This window comes from Cyprinus carpio, chromosome A1 (genome assembly GCF_018340385.1).
Source record: "Cyprinus carpio isolate SPL01 chromosome A1, ASM1834038v1, whole genome shotgun sequence".
NCBI lineage: Eukaryota > Metazoa > Chordata > Actinopteri > Cypriniformes > Cyprinidae > Cyprinus > Cyprinus carpio.
The window spans coordinates 20447003-20466455 of NC_056572.1; the positions used below are offsets into that span (position 1 = coordinate 20447003).

At 36.8% G+C, this 19453-nt stretch overlaps 1 protein-coding gene across 1 annotated transcript in view; it reads right to left on the minus strand.

Moving 5' to 3' along the window:
- The window catches only part of LOC109048416 (regulating synaptic membrane exocytosis protein 1-like), an 80926-nt gene extending 62794 nt beyond the window's left edge, over positions 1-18132 (minus strand). Inside the window, exons 1-2 of the mRNA XM_042756553.1 lie at positions 17770-18132; positions 762-975 (exon numbers count right to left, since the gene is read on the minus strand). Of these exons, the coding sequence (XP_042612487.1) occupies positions 762-975; positions 17770-17936 (381 nt within the window). The 5' untranslated portion in view covers positions 17937-18132. The remainder of the gene's footprint in view (positions 1-761; positions 976-17769) is intronic.
- Between the last annotated feature and the right edge of the window lie 1321 nt (positions 18133-19453).

The window sequence follows — 19453 nt, forward strand, 5'->3', positions numbered from 1 at the left end:
CGATATCAGCTTAAAATCACCAATACCGGCCGATTATTAATATGATGCCAATATACTGAGCATCTCTAATCTAAACAGCGTTAGGGTTGAGCTGCCATAATATACTTCGTCATATTAACAGTAAATACCAAAAACTGCTTTTAGAGCCCCACTGTTACTATTCCTTTTTGAAAACTTTGAGATGGACTATATGTGACAGCAGGGGACCTCACCCAGCTGGGCAGGACGGAACTAAGGCAGATTGTTCCTCAGCATGCCCAGTGAGATGAGTCCATTCTCAGGTCCATTCTTTAGAGACAGCAGGCAAGGATGAGATCCTAAAATAGACCGTTGCATGTTGTGCGGCTGGAAATGGTCCCACACATTACCCTGCTGACTCTTAGCAAAGTCAGTGAAGATTTCACTCAAAGAAGAGTCTTTATAAAGCTCAGAGGAGCTGTGGGTGGTTTGGATTCGCAGTCCAAATCTGCAGACTTGTACGGATAGGAGAAACTGAGATTTAACTGTTGGTATTCCTGATTTGGACTCTGTTATCGCTCTGAAATGTGTGATTTATACAGATTCAGCAAACTCTCCATCAGGGAATCAACAAAACAACTGATATGTAGTTACAAACAGAAAAAAAGACTAAAGCAAGCATAATAAAATGAATGAAGTATTAAAACAAAAGTCAGTGGAAATGGAACTGACTTCATAGTGAGAAAGACAACATGGAGGATGAATGGGAAAAAAGCCATGAAAGTCTCAATGCGTGTTCTTACGTTATTCGAACGCAGTGACACTCTTCCCCCACATCGGGCGCAGAACTTGGTCTGGCAGTAGGAACACAGGTGTCCACAGCCATCTGCAAACTTGGTCTTACGGCAGATGCCACAGGTAGGTGCATCATCTTTATGGACAGCCTGCTGTTGTTTGGTTTCTACCCCAATCTTCCTCACCTGCTCCTTATAACTCTCAAACTGCTGGTGCAGTGTCCTGACAGACAGAAAATAAGAAGGGGAGAAAGAGAGAGAGAAACGGGAAGCATTTGTTAATTAGTTTGTATTGTTAGAAAAACAACCAGTGGTGTTACTGTTAACTAAAACCTATTAGCACAGTTGTGAAGTATTGCAGATGATCAACTAAAATGTTATTTTCCAGATCAAAATGAACACATCTTGGTGACGCAGTTGAAATGTATGGGTTATCGACAGCATTTAGCATATGTACCAACTTCATATTAAATCCAGAATTAAGAATTATAAAAATTACTTCATCTGAATTGGAACCTAACTCCACTTTGTTTGTCTTCTCCCTTCATTTGAATGAAAATAAACTGTTAATGAATTGCCAATGAGGCGCTGCTGTCTGCTTTAAAAATATGGGACTTCGTTCCAGTAACATTTCTCGAAGGAACAGCACATTAGTATAACAGTTCTCTTATAGCAAGTGGTTAGCAGCTCTAATGACCACAGTAAAGACATTTAGCCATCATTTCACACATGTCTATGTAAAAGTTGCCTCCAACACTTTAGGATGACAGGTAACCAAAATGTTCATCCTCCCCTTCTACCCATTGTCCCACCGTTTGTTCAACCCTATCACAATGCTTTTCATATGAAAATGTACATTGGTTACATTGCAGTAAAAATCATTCTTCAAGAAAATAAAACGGCAAAAGCAAATGCAAAGCATCACCTCTGTTTGTGGCGAACAGCCATGATCTGCAATTTCCTTTCAAAATCCCAAACCTGCATAAAACAGCGACTCCAGAATCCACTGAAACTCTCTAACAAAAGCACACTTCCCACGACTTCTGGTCTCCATGACTGTAAATGCTAGCATTCTCTCTTGCTTGACTACATTTGCAGTTTCCCTTCTGGAATCAGACAGCAGACTGCAGTCCCAGGTATCTGGATGGAGGTTGTGACTTTGGGGAGTCTTGGCCAGTGATGCTATATTACGCAGTCAGGATGAAACATTACGTGGGAAGTCGAAGGCGTGGTGACAAGGATGAATCATTGGCAGAGCAATCAAAGAAAAGAAAAGTGACCTCTTTTAAGGTCATGTGTGGATGTGCTTAAGGATATTTATGGACATTTTACGTGTATTTGTACACACATATCAAATCAAGTTGGCAAAAAGATCTTCTAAATAAGACAAGACAAAAATGTGTACGGATTTCCAGAAGAATGAGGATTATATAAATTAAGTCGTTATTCAGGAAAGTAATACAACCACTAGTGGATAAACTAGTTTACTGGAGTTACACTTGAAGATACTGATCTCTTATAATGCTGTTAAGGTGGAATGAGTTGAATTTGCTTTCAGGTCGGTGCTCTCAGCTGGGAACAGCTGTCATGGTAGCAAGGGACCAGGTCTCCAGCCATCATGAAAACACAAGTAAGCCAGCTCTAAACCTCTTAAAGAAACAGTTTACCTAAAAATGGAAATTCAACCTAAAAATGGAAATTGAACCCTTATAACTTTCTTCCATTAAAAAAAAAAAAAAAAAATATATATAATATATAATAAAGCTAATATATATATATATATATATATATATAATATATATATATATATATATATATATATATATATATATATATATATAACTAACTAGTATAATATATATATATATATATATATATATATATATATATATTAAACTAATATAAATACATACTTTTTTGCACTTTGTTTTAAATAAAACCTTGTATCACGATTTTCCTTTACTCTGAAAAACTAAAAATCATAGCATAACAGTCACGAGAATCTAATAAGAATCATCACTGAGACAAATCTGAGTAACAAAAAAAAAAAAAAAAACCTGTGTAACACTGATCATTCCCCATCTAGTGATCTATTAACCTCTGAGACCAGATCATTGAAACTCTGAGTTGAACGCGAGTACCAGATCAGTTCATAAAGCATAATTGACAGGCCAATTATTGAAAAAAATAAAAAAACTGACTCAAAAGACTGATTCGTTCATGAATCAGACATCACTACTTCTTGTAGTGATAAAAAAAAATAAAAAATAAAACATAAAAAACAATCCACCCTTTGTGTTCAATGAAAGAAAGTCTCAAGTATGAAACAACATAAGGGTGAGTAAGTAATGAAGATATTTTTTTTTCACCAAGATGCTGAAGCATAACTATTAAATACTGGAACTATAGACTGGAACTACAGAACTAAGAACTATCAATCTTAATAAAAATGTGCCAAAAAATTTTCAGGTTTAAATTACATCCTGAATTGTTCTGTGTTTTAAAATTAAAGGATTGCTGATAATGGCTAAATCTAGATCCAGTGATTCACTAGAGTACTTGGCTGGTCATTGGACCAAAATAGAAACACCAATACAAGCAGACATCAATAGATTTCTTTTAGAACAGACTGAGGTTAGCTCTGAGGGTTGAACTTCGGTCTCTCTACACCTTCCTGAAAGGCAAAACAAGTCCTTAAATAGCTGCTTAAAGGGATAGTTCACCCAAAAATGAAAATTCGGTCATCATTTACTCAAGGTGTTCCAAACCTTGTATGAGTGTTTTTCCTCTGCTGAACACAAAAGAGTTTAAAGAATGCGGGTGACCAAACAGTTCCTGGTCCCTATTGATTTCCATAGTATGGAGAGAAAAAAATAAAAATACAGTAGAATGGGGCCAGAAACTTTTTGGACACCCACATTCTTCGAAATATCTTCTTTTGTGTTCAGCAGAAGAAAGAAACTCACACAGGTTTGGAACAACTTTATGGTGAGTAAATTTAATACATTTTGGGTGAACTACTACTTTAACTCCAAGGCAGCCTCTGATGATATCACGGTGAGGTACACTCATAACTTTTTAATTTGTAACTTAGCTGAGCTAAGACCCAGGAGCAGACCAAAAAATATGATGTATTTGGGACTCCAAAAGACAAGAACCTTCTTTTAAGACATCAGGAAACCTTTTAGAACTTTGAGCTTTCCTTCAGGTTTGTTGTGTGACAGAAAATTCCGTGCGGGATCAGAGAACACGGGGATGACCTCATTCTGCCAAGAAAGTAAGACACAACATAGGGACATCCAAATTCTTGACTGAAATATAATAAACTTTTGTTTGCGTGCATGAAGAAAATCATATTTCAGGGAAAATAATAATAATTATAAAACATTTAGTTCCAGTGCTCAAATTTGTTTAGATAAGTGGAATTTTAAGAGTGGTAGGATACAGTCCAATAGCACTGGGACTTTTCATTGTTTATATAAATCCACTTCTGTTTTACATGTTCCAGTTAGATTCTTAGGGCCAGATTTACTAACATCCTGCATCAGCACAAACCCTCTTTTGCTGTTGAAAAAAATACTGTCTGGATTTACTGAAGACACACAGTGAAAAATTAGCAATGAAATGGACAGAGTCTTACCTTATTGCATGAATTTGTTGGAGTTTCCCTTTCCCTGAGAGCATTTAAATGAATCATGCAACATGATTTATTAAGGTTTGCGCTAAACAATTTACTTATTGAATCACTCACTAAAACAAATCATTCACACTACTAGAGCTGCATCGTTTACTCAACTGATTCATTCAAAACACTGATTCTGTTATATATTCCCTGTATTGGTGTTTGGACTTTTGTTGAAGTATTTTCCCTGTTCATATTGTGTCTGTTAGTTCCCCTTGTGTTAGCCTTGTCTTTGTAGCTCTCTTGTGAGTTCCCAAGGTTACCCTTGTTTGTTCCCTAGACAACTGACCATACCCTCTGGTTAGCTTGTTAAGCTTGTTAGCCCCTGTGTATTATAGTCCTAGTGTTCCACTTGTGAAACACTAGAGTAGGTCAGTTGATGTTCATGCTTGTGTTTGAAGTTCCTTGTTCCCTGTGTTTTTGTGGATGTTTATCTGTCTCTCTAAAAACTACTCCTTGTAGTTAGATCCTCACCTTTGACTGCTTTCCTCATACGTTACAGATACAATCAGCAATGGTACTTCTATGTGAACTCATAGATGTGGAATGGATTGACTTTGCTTGGAAATTTTGGATTTTTCTCTGGTAAAATGTCATCCGCATCCGCTAGTGGTAAACAAAAAGAGCATGATGAATCACACTTTGGTAGTTGTAGTTTTTATGTGTGCTGAAAAAAAGTAGAAGTGTCGAAAGAGGAAGTGATAAGCATGTGAGGTAAGAAGTTTTATGTTTTAGTGCCATGTCACGTTGATTTCATATTGCATTTTTTTTGGGGGGGGCTGGTCAGTAGACATACGTTGTAGCAGCAAACACATTGTGTGATGATCATGCTGAATTTTCTGACACTGATCGTAGGCTATCTTTGGTCGCAAGACCACGACAACGACCATCTTTGAACCTCTCTCACTGTAAGACATAGGACCACCGATTAGGAGCCAAGATCACAGAAATCACTGCGATTGTTTCTCGATGCCAATCATTCATCTGGGACAGCCAAAATTTGTGAAGTGTGTAGAAGGATTTAAAATGTCCCACAGATATCAGGGCCCATATTCATAAAACATTTTATCTTACCACTAAGAGTTCTCCTAAATAGCAGTAAAAGTTTTTAGCTAAGAGATTTCTCTTAAAGGGGTCCTATAATGCTCAGTGTGTAGTGTGTATGTTTGGCCATAAAAAAAGATCTACAAAGTTACAAATCTCAAAGTCCATTCCAAATTTTTAAAAAATCCCTTTTCAAGAACTACAACGAACGGTTCGTTTGGACTGCAGTGTTGTTTTCCGAGTTTTGTGATGTCACAAAACAGCCCATTAGAATATCATTAAAATAATTCCTGCCTACGGAAATTCAATTGGTTGGGGGGAGGGTCGAGGTCGTGGTTAGAATGCTTGGTTGAGTGCATCAGACAAGACGACGATGAAGAAGAAGTGCTGTATGTTTTGTACTACGTAAAGTAATTCATAAATAACTATTAAAATGGAGAGCGATGCATATTTACATATTTGAAATAAACATAATACATATTACCATTGCACTTATCTGTACATAGTAAATGCAGTTATTTTTCAGCAGGTTGGGGTGTGCCGAAGCGTGAATCTGTATCCAGAAAGGCACGGAAAACAAATAACGATTGCTAACGGTTGCCCGTTACATTACAGTGCATACAATTTCACTTACCACTTAAACAGAGTAAGTAGGAGAGATGATTGAGGACAATGGAAAATGATTTGTAGATTCTGAGCACCATTGACAGAAAATCTAATCTTGTAAAATCTGCGGTAAGTACTGCTGCTCCATAGTATAAACAGAGTACATGTGATCGTGAATCTCGAAAGTGAAAGTGAAATTAAAAAGTTCGGGAACGCAAAAGCAGTTTCAATTCCAGGCAAAACAGCGGCTCCCAGATGACCGCAATTTATATAGGCCTACAGTATAATTACTTAATGATATAACTGCAAGAGAAAGTACTGAAATATATATTTTCCTCCCATCTCGTATTTTCTCATACATGTCATTTTCTTTCCAAAAACAGTATTGGGATGCGGCAGATTGCGGGGGGTATGGGGAGCGGGATCACAATGCCTGCTCAACACTCTTATATGTCTTGCAATATCCGTGCGTGTGTGTTCAATATTCCCGGGATCTAAACTGGCTCAAATTGATATGGCAATATTGACGGTATCCTTAACTATACCAGAGCAGACGGAACTTGCTGCTTTGGCAAGGGGCATGGCAGTACTGAAACACCGTCTAAGCTGTTCGCCTATCACAACGCATTGGGACTGCTAACCAATCAAGTGTTTCGGAAGGCAACCCTTCATCAAACCCGGAACTAGTCAAGCCGTTTGTGCCAGGCTGGGGAGAAAGGTATTGTAATGAACCACCAAGCATGAGCGCATGTTCTAGTACACCCCCAAAACAAAATCAAGACTTTGTAAAAGAAAATAATAGGACCCCTTTAAAACCTATTCACAAAGCTGCTGAGGCAAACTTTTACTAAGGAATAGAAAGAAGTCTTGAGCTAAGAGTAAGGGTGGGATTGACCTCGTTGCTATGGATGATGTCAGCATGCACACAGTGATTGGTTGATAGCCTCTGTCAGAGATTTATTTAAGTTAATATTGTAGAGTGCAATATCATGTTACCATATTCAAATAAAGATTTAAAAATAAAAATGTTAATTTCCACATTCAAATCAAGATTTTAAAATGCAGACTAAGTGAAATTAATTAAACAAGTATGTTCAGCTAATTGTCAGCCTCTTACATGTATGCTTCTCGTAAACAATTAGTGAATGTGCATATAAACAGCCTTTTAATTAACAGAGTAGAATAATCATGGCTAATAGTAAGACATGCAAACATAAAAAGCAACCTGGATGCAAGAAGAGCTGTTTTTTCTTGCCCAACCGGTTAATGAAAACAAGGATATAATCAAAGGAAAATTTGGAGTAGGAATAACCTCCAAAACCAAGGGTGATACCTTTTTAAAAGATCATTATCATGAAATGTTTCCAAAATGTTTACGTTCTGAGGCAGATTGCTGACGACAGTCATTTTATGATAGTTTGTGACTTGGTCTTAGTGACTTAGGAGTCCTCTTCACTACTAGTTTTAGTGCTAAAACACTTTGTGAAATACTCTTAGATTAAAAATTTAGGAGTCCTAAATTTAGGACTGACACGCCCATTATTTTTACGATTTTCTCCTAAATCTGTGAATTATGAGCTACTTTTAGCCTTAAGATTTAGCCTTTAGCCCCTCTCTCTCTCTTATTTTTTTCAGACATGGCATGACTAGTAATTATCACCAGTTGATTACATCAGAAGAGTAGGTGTGAGCAAGAGAGCAAGAATGGATAAACAGATGGAAGGATGAGAGGGAGAGAGACAAGAAGGGCAGCACGGAAAAGGGTGGAGAGCAGAGAAAAGGGACTATTTCCATCTCACTTGCTGATTCCTGGCTGCCGCCTTGACTGGGTGTCTCTCACTTTTTTTACCCCTCAATTTTGCACAAATTAATTGAAATTGTCTCGCAGGATCAGCACTCAGGACACACCACAGACAGTACACACAGAAAAATAACCACACAAACATGACTCAACCCTAAGAGGACTTTCAGTTGATTCATAACTTACTATGAACTTGGAAAATACAATTTGTACAATGATCAGTATAGTTACACAAAACTAAAAAAGGAAGTTTCTTACAACAAAATGCACTGTTCACAGACCTATACAGTGAATTTATATAAAGAATCTAAATATTTCTAATTAACCATTTATATTAATAATTGTTAAGGGCTCTCTGTTGTCTCTGCCTGTTATGCTCCTTTCCTCCCCTCCATTTCTCTTTTTATATGCATGCACAGATGTTTAGGGGTCTTTGTGGTGTGCAGATTAGCAGGGAGTACTGGAAAGGGGGTTCACTGAGTTCGACCTGGACTTGCCCGTCTGGATCTAGAGGTGTAGCAGGAAGAATAACCCTTTGTTTGTCAAATGTATTCCTTGTACTTGTCCACCTTGCATTCCTATATGATGTAATGTGTAATTCTTATTGGATAAACCACTGCACCACCCTTTACAATGTATCTACAAAATCTACTAATGTAACAACAAACTTTGAAGAAGTTGTGGACAGAGACTTGACTCCATGTTCATGTGCCCATGCATTCATGAGTGAAAGGGGGTCTAAGAATATTCTGATGGGACCAAAATATAAAGAATTAGTTAAAAAAAAAAAAAAAAAAAAAAAATTATATATATATATATATATATATATATATATATATATAAGTTCATATATATATATATATATATATATAAAAACATTAATATATAAATACAAACTTAAAATATAAATATAGTAAGATTCATTATAACTTTGTATAAGTGAAGTTCATTCATAAAAGCAATAAAAGTAAAATCTATATTTTCAGCCACCATTGCATTCATTTGAAACTAGATACAGAGCAGCGGAAAGAAAGAGAAGTATCGATCAGTGAATTAGCTCATAGGTTGAAATCTATTCTTATCCATCATGAGGGAAGCAAAAGAGAAAGCGATGTAGAAACTTTAGTGATAATAAAGGAGAAGCTAAAGTCACTATGGCCAGTGGTTTACAGTGTTGCATAAAATTGTCATACTTTATTACTTTACTTTACATTAGGCTGATGATACACAGGGCAACTTTTTGAGAAATTTTGCCAGGCAACTTTTTTTTTTGAGCAATTCTGCTTGGGCACTTTCCCATTGAGAATGACTAACACATTTCTATCTGGATACTTTAGATCGGTTTTGGGCCCCGTGTCTCACCTGGTTGCCCATTGACTGCAACATTGCTCAAAAAGTTGCCCCATGTATCATAGAGTTTAAAGCTTATTCAGAGAACTAACAAGTAGCACTAAACATGCCATTTTTTATCCTTCTGATTTATTATTATATATAACATTTTGCATGGTGTATGTAAATTTATGACCAAACGTATATAAAAGACATTGAGCCACATTTAGAGCCATATCTAAAGATCAGAAAATCTTTTTGACTTGGGCCTGCATGCAACCATCCAGAACACCCTAAAACCTTCACAGCAATGTGCTAAAAACAACTGAGAATACTGTAAGTATTGCCCTAGAAATGATGCAAATACAAACAGCTCGCGTTTGCTCAGTTTGGTCTGCCAGATTTCATCTGAGGGAACACACAGAAACCTGACCACATATAAGCCCTGTAAGGGGAGTCAATTGTTTGTTTAGAGACAATAATATAATAGTAAATAATCACTGTGAACACCCTAGCAACTCTTATAGTTATTAATAAATGGAGTAGCCTTTTGCAAAGGCTATTATCTTTCGAAAATCTATTGCAAATTAGGAAAATCCTTCAACCAACTCTGAAACTGTCTAAACTGACAGTAATCCATGATGTTAAAAATCCACTGTATCCATTGTTGACTCACATAAGCAATAATTATATTGCATGTATGATTCTTTTAAAAAAGGCCTGACATTGACATAAATAATTACAATCAGAACAAACATACATGTGAGGTACCTGGAAAAAAATAAAATCAGCATTTTTTACTTAGCTGTTTGTTAATAGAGTTGCTGTAAAGGAAGTTTTATGTATTTATAGACTAAGTGCCTTTAGTAATGGACCCTACTCTCTTATTCTCTCTTGCTCACTCACTTCCAACTTCCTTTTCTGATTTTCCATTTTTCAAGTTATTTGAAACTATTTTTCAAATAGTGTATACTTCACTGATACATTGATGTGATGTCTTGAGCCATTGGATTGGTGAACACTGCATTGGTAAACCGGGGATTTCTCTGACTAGTCAGTCACACACACATGTGCACACGCGCACACAAACACACAGACACAAAATTCTAGGGCAACCCATGCAGAACGCTTGTTTATTAAATTTTCATGTTGTTGTGTGAAAAAAGCAACTTTCTATCACTTTTTCACACACACACTTTTCATATCATGTAAGAGGATGCCCTGTTTTTAAATTCCCAGTACCTTAACAAGATTCTCATGATAACCTATCCTAATACCAGACACCTTCAAGACCACAAACTACAGCCAATAACATTACTGAATCACTAGGTAACTAGGTGTCTCAAAGGAGGTCAAATGATCTTAACATTTATGTGCAAAACATGACATGGCTACTGCCTGGTTGTAATTATTAACCAGTCAATATAGTGCTTAGTCACAGCAGTTTAGTGTTAGAGGTGCAAATTAACCTATTCACATCTCAAAGCAAACAGGCCCATAATGCTATAAGACAACTCACACAATTAAATGTAAGAATTCATGAGGGAAGGTTAAAAATAAATAGGTTTCAAATAGACAGGGAACATCATCAGAAGCCCATGACAAGCTCAATTTTTTAATATTTCAGCAAGGACTTCCAAGTGAGCTATTTTCAGCTTCAATTTATAATTTAATGCTCACGTTTTTCCTCCCAGAAACATTGAATCCTTCCTTATCAGGGCTCGACAATAAGGACTGCCTGATGGCTCGGGGCCAGCGTGAAAGATGTTCGGGACAGTTGATGGATTTGTCACTAGCCTGATCAGGCTACTGCTGCGTCATCACGAAAGTTTATCATTTGCACATGTATCACCAATTTAAACATTCAAGTGATTTTAAAGCATTCAAGGCCATGAAGACACCAAAAACAACTACATGTAGTACTCGCACACTGTATACTGTGTGCACATAGAGAGCCACGTCTCAAACAACATGCGAACACCGAATGTAGTTCTCTTTCGTATGTTCATGCGCTTAAATGGAAAAATACACCTTGCCTATTTAAACATTCAAGAGATTTTAAAGCATTCAAGCACAAGAAGATGCAAATAGCAACTCCATTCAGTGTGCTAATCCTTAATTTGGATCCTTAATGTTAATCCAAAAAAAAAGAAAAAGAGAGAGAGAGAACTTGACTAAATAACTTTTGATTAATCTATATTTATTTTAAATAGTATAGAATGCAATGTTATTTTACATTTGTACATTTAATGTACTTGAACACATGCAAACCTAAAAACCTAAAGCATCATTCTTTGTTCTGTTTATTATGTGCTAGTTTGTTCATTTGTTATTTACCGTCTGTTCACTTGTCTTTAATAATGTTTGAACTTTATATTTGTTAGGCTAGTAGTTTTTGCTGTGGAACTGGAATTGAGAATTGTAAAATGTAATTGATTTTAACTTAAATTTAATAAAAAATTTTGGTATCATATATGCTCCTTTATTACAATACAAGACAACATGGGTCAAAGACAATGATAACTATTTTATTTTTTGTGAAAATGTAAAGATTTGAACCACAGGCACAACTGGGCCAGTAAAAAATTCCTTAGCGTTGAACCCTGCATATGCTAAGAAAAAAGGAAAGGAACAAGAAAAGATGATCCAATGTTTGTCTTTTCAACAAACCAATCTTAGTAAGACACATTTTTTTTATAAGGACTTATAAAAATACTTATAAAATCACTTTTTATAATGACTTTTCTTCTGCAACAAGCTACTGAATTGGAAGTCTGGCAAGAAGCTGTCCTCAACAATTTAACCAGTTTCCTAAGTCTAGAAGAAAATAAGTCTACGATTCACCGCGAGCCGATTGATAATTGTTACAAATATGTGGCGATTCAAATCGGTTGAGATGTTAAATGAATCGCAAAACATTTGGGGTGTGGGAGTTTATATGAATGTATCTCTAAGGGGAACCTAATGTCTTTAGAAAAGTTTAGATGATATTTTCTTTTCATCTCGTCTCTGTATAATTCATATTAAAGCAGCATTCATAAGCACTGCACTGCTTTGTTTTCAGCGGTAACCAAGCTGTAACTGTAAACGCTGTATGCTGCTGTTCCATAAGCACCACCTGCTGTCAGAGATTGAATCTGCATCTCATTCAGAGCTTCTGCTCTTTGTTTTGTGCAGATGTTTTATGTAGTATAGTCAGGGGCGCCTCCAGCAATTTTGGGCCCTATGAAAGAAAATGAGGTTGGTCCCTCTACCCCACCCATTCCGCACCAAACATACAAGCCAAACCTAGTTATCCAAAATCTTTGTCTGCAATTTAATAATATTGACTTACTACTTTTGCTATTGCTTTTGACCACTAGGTATCAGTATTTAGTCAGAGACCTACTAATAGCCGCAGGAATATATTTTATATAGGGGTGGGGCTTGATGTTGTAGGGCGGGGCTGCGGTGGGGGATTTTAAACAAATCCTAATATTAAACAGCCCAAACACCTAAAGATAAACATACAAATTAATGAAGACAGTGTTAATTAAGAAAGAATATATATTTGTGCTTTTTTTATTTTAGCTCAATGATATTTTTTTTCTTCGTTAACGGATGGATTTTGTTGTGATACAGTACATCCAAACGCTCACCTACATGTATCATTCATCAACCTCAAATATAGCTTATCAACTGAAATATGTAACTAGAAAAATGTGCACTATTCAAATGTCTGTATGAGTGTGAAAGTTGAACAGTAGTGCGCTCACAGAGAGAGATGGAGGCGCAGTCACTTGCTCTTAAAATACTCTGTCATTTTTGTCATACAGATAAGAGTAATATATCTTTCGAATCTGTAAAGCCTCTACGTTTATTTGTGTGCAATCACTATAACAACAAAACATTGCACTTTTGTAAAATAATGAAAGCAAACAGGGTGCGCTTTCTGCTGTCTCGGCCTCTGTGTACTTGAGCGCGAAACGTGCCTTACAGACATGAAATATATATCTATAGAGAGTGAAACTGAGAGTGAAACAATTCAAATGTGAAAAAAAAATATTTGCAAATTATGTAATCAGTATGAAACTAGCATGCAGGCTCATCCACTACTGTGGAGATGACGAGTCAGTGTCGCCGAATTCATCGAAATCACAGAAAACACTAGTTTATCAATAGATTATTCAAATGTTAATGCAGTTTAATCTTACTGTTTTTCCCTGACACATTCATCATCATTACTTCTGTCGGTGTGTTGTGGCAAGCTTTATGCGTGCGCATGAGCGCTTATTAGGCTATGTAGGCAATTAAAGGCTTGTTAACATGATTTAAATGGTTTATTAAAGGTGCAGTGTGTAAATTCCAGCGACATCTAGTGGTGAGGTTGCAAATCGCAACCAACAGCTCAGTCCCCCGCTCACCCCTCCCTTTAGAGAAGCTAAGGTGGCCGACACATGTAAAGATGTCATCGGTAAAGACAGCAGAGAGCAATGAGATTTCTTTACAAAGGTAAATTAAGGAATTAAATTTACTTAATTATGCAATAAATCAATGTTATTGCGAATGTTAATGTACTTGTTCATCATTGTGTCAGTGTTTTATTCACAAGAACAACAGAGTGACGAAATGCGCTCTGTAGAGCAGTTTGTCTTTTTAGGGCTACTGTAGAAACATGGTGGCGACTTCCATGTAAGGGGACCCGCAGTGTATGTAGATAAAAATAGCTCTATCTAAGGTAATAAAAACATAACTGTTCATTAAGTAAGGGCTTTATACACCTCTGAAAACATAGTTATGTATACTATATTGCATTTCTGTAAATAGATCGTTGTAAATATTACACATTGCACCTTTAATAAATGTGCGATTAGTTGAAAATGAATGACTACGACCAGAAAAATATTTAGTCGAGGGCAGCCCTAGATTTTACTATATATTAACCTCTAAATTATGCACTACATATCTTCTGCAATACCAGGGTGTAACCTCTAGATGGCTCAATAGCCTATATATAAATACATATAAACCATTTGCTGCAGAGTGAGAACTTAAGAGTGACATAAAGCATGATACTTGTATCAGGTTATTCATTGATATTTTTCAGACATGATTAAAGACTACATTTGATTTGAAGTGTCAGTTATTTTTAAATCTGGACAGAGAAAGCATTTTGTAAGGCTAAAAAAATTCAAATTATGCAATCTAATTTAGATTTAAAAAACTGATCATGCTGCATGTATTCAGCATCTTTGTTTGGATTGCGAATCAAATGCAGTAGTTGCCTCTAATTTTGAATGGAAAAAGCACAGGTAGCCTTCATTTATAAGAAGAGATTATTATTATTATTATTATTATTATTATTATTATTATTATTATTATTATTATTATTATTATTATTATTATGATTTTGTCTTATTTATTTGATTAGATTTAGGGTTTGTTTTAACATTTCAGTTTGGTTTTGTTATTTGAAATATTTCTGTTTCACAAATAAATGTGCAGCATTTTGTCCAAGCAATAATAAAAGGACACCTTTTCATTTATATTTGTCTTAAATGTAATTTTGTTTAGAAAAAAATGGAAAAAAAATCAAATCGTGAAATCAGTATCGTTACATCCCTAGTCATAACATTGTATTGTGCAAGGAACCTTGCAAAAGCAAGTCTTTATAAATCATAAATCTGCCCCTGAAATCATAATTAGCTTGACATAGAATAAAAGTTGTTGGTGTTTTACTGCCACTAGTGTTCATTTCAAGATTCAAGTGTTTTAATTTTAGCTGTGCTTTTAATAAAGTTTTTAGTTAGAGAACTTGTGATTTAGCTTTCAGTTTTTTGTTTTAACTCTGCATATTCATATATAAATGTGTGTGATCATGTAGTATGTGATAGCACATACTATGTGACCTCAGCAGGTGCTGCATTCACACAGCACCTCTCAATAATTAGCTCTGACCTGTTCTCAAGGCTGCCTGAAACAGTATGAACAGCTTGATTACAGCATTTTATCTGTCCCAGCTGGCCTGTTCTCAGCTAAGATTGAGATAACCCTAGTTACCCATTAAAAAATATAGCAATATAATCCTCAAACAAGCATTTGGTCAAATGCTGAAGCTGACAAACATGAGCCAAAAAATAAAAAATAAATAAAAAATAAACACCCTGATTGTTAACTATCATCTAGCACATATAAATCAACCACCAACTTAATACAAAGAAAAATAATGCAAAGACCATGGAAGTCCCTACAGTAGTCCCTATGGACCAATTTCAGTGTTTGCAAACAGTGATGAAGTTTTTTGTGAGCAGAGCCTATCTGGTGGCAGAAAATGACAGTTTTAACATAGCAGTCTATTCAAGCCATGGAATAAAAGAATAAAAAATGTAATTTTGAGTTTGTATTTCAAAATTCTCACTTTTGTCTTGCAATTCCGAGATTATATCTCACAATTCTGGTAAGAAAAATCAACTCGTCATTCTTTCTTTTTAAGTTTCTAATCCCACACTTCTAGCTTTTTTTCCTCAGAATTGCAAGCTCGCAATTGTTGAGTTGAATCAAGTTATAAAGTCCGAACTAGGAGATATAAACTTGCATTTGCAAGAAAAATGTCAGAATTGTGAGATAAAATGGGTAAATGTTATGTAAAATGTTATAGGTTTAAATAATATTTCATGCATTTATTTCAACTGTAGGGCTAATACAATATGTCCCCTATATGAATATTATATAGACCTATTGTTTAAATCAAATTTATGCTTTAAAAGTAGGGTAATCATAGCAGGTTTTATCCATAGTCTGTCCATTTGAAAGTCTGCATTTATCTTCAAATGGCGTCTTTGACGACAGTATTAACTTTGACGTCTACTCCAAATTGGTCTATAGTAGTCTCACTTCTCTATTTAATATCAGTGGGTATATTTGGTTTATTGGTAAAAAGTAAAAATTGAGAAATCGTGTGCTCTGTGTCATCTATAAGTGACGTTGTGTAGAGTAGATGCTACGTTTGATGAAGAACATCGAAGAAGTGCATTCTATAGGCTATAGTATGTGGCGTCTCTCGTGGCCTCATGGGATAGTAACATTTCAAAAACACACATCAAAATCTCAGCGATAATATTAGGTCATCTAAGTACTTTTCGCCTACTGCTTTTTGAATTCTATGCATTTGAACATACTCTTTTGGCACACTGTTTTTCACATAGCCTTTAGCAGAATAAAACAGAATCTCATAAACTATCCCTTTAATGGTGAAGGGAGAACCACATCCTCAAAAAATTATTAAGCATGTAAGATTAAGATTATGGCAAATCTGTATCCATATTTTTCACATCTGTCTGCCTTTACTTCACTATGGACCTTAGAGTGGGTGACATATGGACATATGGTCATGGGTGTGTGGTAGTAAACAGATATTCATATTCACAAACAGTTAATTTTGAACTATGCTTCTCACAGCACATTCTCTGCACAGGTATTGAAACCCCACTGCCACACATTTCTAGATGTGGCTGTAGAGTCGTGATGTAGTGGCGCCTTTGACTCAATCATCGCATGATAAAAAATTATAGATTACCATTTCCGTTGCAGATTCGTTGTCATAGGAAAAAAGTTACATAACCTCGCCTCAATTTTCTATCACGTCATTTCCGTCTGAAGAGTAACTGTGAGGGAATACGCGAAACGCAACAGCCTTCACAGCTCTAGCCTACATCAGGTCTTTCTTCAAATTATTCATGCCGACGAGAGGGACAGGGTGGTTGTCACATGAGAAGAAACTGTATTTTAGATCTCGAAACACACGATAGTGTCTACAGTTTTTTACAACTTTTTGTAATCCATGTATTTTAAAGATACACATGCATCGGCTGAGCCACCCGAAATAATCGCGAGCCAATCACGAACCACACCCCGGTTGTAAAGCGGCGAAAGACTGTATTTCTTTTCCAGACTGTGGATATTTTTTAATATATTGTCAGCTGGCATAAAACAGACGTTCCTGTCATTTAATGTTTATCAAACTAGACGTGTTTTCTTACTTTACACACCAGCGCGCAAGCCTAATACAAGCCTTCCGCCACGTTAACATTTGCTGTGTTTCACGATATAAAAGAGTGTTTGGGCGCTTTCTTAAGGGCGAAGAGCACCTTGTGTTGCCCCCGGAGGTGCATCGGGTGGAGTGGGGTGGCACGCAGTTGTGAAATAGGCTATGATTCATCCCCGCGCGCTGTCACGCCCCATCTCCCCGTCTGCTTTCCATGGTGCACCTGTAACTCGCCTGACCTCAAATCTCATTCATTTCTACAGCCACACTACTGTTAAAACCAAGCTATGCAAAGCTCGTGTTACATGAACTCCTGCTTTCTATGCAGTAGAGGCCACTGCAACCAACACGCTGTTATCCAGCAAAGTATACTTGAAGACTCACGCGTTCGTAAACTGCAAAATCACTACGATTTTAGGGAGTCATAAATCACACTTTACGGGTAGTGAAAGGTCATGAAGCTGTGACTCAAAGGAAAGCGAAAGTGTCGACAACATCTGTGGATACACAAAGGAAATCGAGCAGCCCTTACTTTAGCATGGCTTGTTCCTTCTCCTCTTCCTCCCTTTGCCGAACCATCACTGCCATGATGATTTTCCTTTCCTCCTCCGTGAGATGACTCAAGTCCGGCATATCAGGCATGGGAGCCGGCACGGTGGGGGGGCGAGGGCCGCTTTGGGGCCCTACCGAGGCGGACATCTTTTGCCCCGCTCCCAGGCTTATCTGTTGGCAGTCTCCCGAGCGCTGGAGCCACACCTCACGACATGGTCCACGGACAGAGCAGCCTTCTTTGAGAATAGTGCAAATCTCGCATGGTTTCAGGCACCCACAACTGTGCTTTTGTTTCTCCTCGTGTGTGTGTGTGTGTGTGTGTGTGTTTAAACCCACCCCTCCTGTTTTCTCGCTACCCCCACCCCCGCCTCTCCCCTCCACCTCAGTTACGGGAAGCCCATCATCTCTACGCCCGGAGACGACGCAAACAGAGGGACTCCGGCATTAGCTAGCAGATCTGTGATTTCCCCCTTCACTGAACCCGGGGCTCGGTATTGGCATAGGCGGAGTCCGTCTCTCGCCCACTGATCTCTCTCTCTTTCGTCGCTCTCAGCTTAAAAAAGAAGAAGAAGCAGAATCAATGGAAATGCAGATCCGCAAGCGCGTATACCACTCTCACCAACCGCTCGCTTACTCGTATGTGAACGGGCAAAAAAGCATATATATGAGAGTCACACTCCCCTTTCTTTTTATATATATATATATATCGGTGTGTGCTCGACCGCGCACACCTTGTTTGCTTTTCTGTATTTTTAGGAGTAGCATATCTGGTAATAGTTCAGTGCGCGCTCTCGTCGGGCTATTTTTAGAATCGATCTCGCGCACCACTTAAATACAATCAATTCGTCTGTTTTGTCTGACTGAGGGATGTCTGTAATAAAAATTATCCGCGAAAGTCTTATGTGTGCTTGACATAAACCATGTTTAGACAATGTAAAAAAAAAAAAAAAAAAAAAAGTACACTACTGGAGCCCAGATGGTCTGTATAACTGTAAAAGTTAATGCATGGTCGAGTTCAAACCATTTGTGAGAATAAAAAGAAAATCCAACAATAATCCACTTTATACGATTAGTTAATTCGTAGAATGAAGATGATTTACATGCAAGTACAAACTGTAGTCTAGTGTTGTTTTCAGAACCCTGGATAGCGACACGTGCCGCAGAACACACAGAAAACCATTTCACTACACTGTAAAAGGTGTTAAAAATGTTTCCCCATTAGTGAGGCATGGCCATTTTTCATGGTTTCCTATTTTATGCTATAACAAGTAATTAGCGAATGTTTCCATGTATTTCTCTTTATAATGTATTGGCTGATGCATTATTATATTGTACATTCTAGACTAATATACAGTATACTACAATTTAATCGTAAATACAAATTATTCCTAATGTGGCCATCTTCCTTCATCTTTCCCTAATTATTTAAGAGTCAGTAACCTTACTCTTATACATTATTCAATGCCATATCTGTTTATGATCTTAGCATTGGGATAAATACTGAAAATATGCATACATGGGACATGGTTTACACAAATAGAGGATATGTATTTACCTAGGCATACCTGTGTATACAATATGTGTATATGCACTTAAGGTTAGGTTATTTAGGATAACCTCCATGTCCAGATCTTTTAAGAGATGATTTCTATGACTTCTGTTTG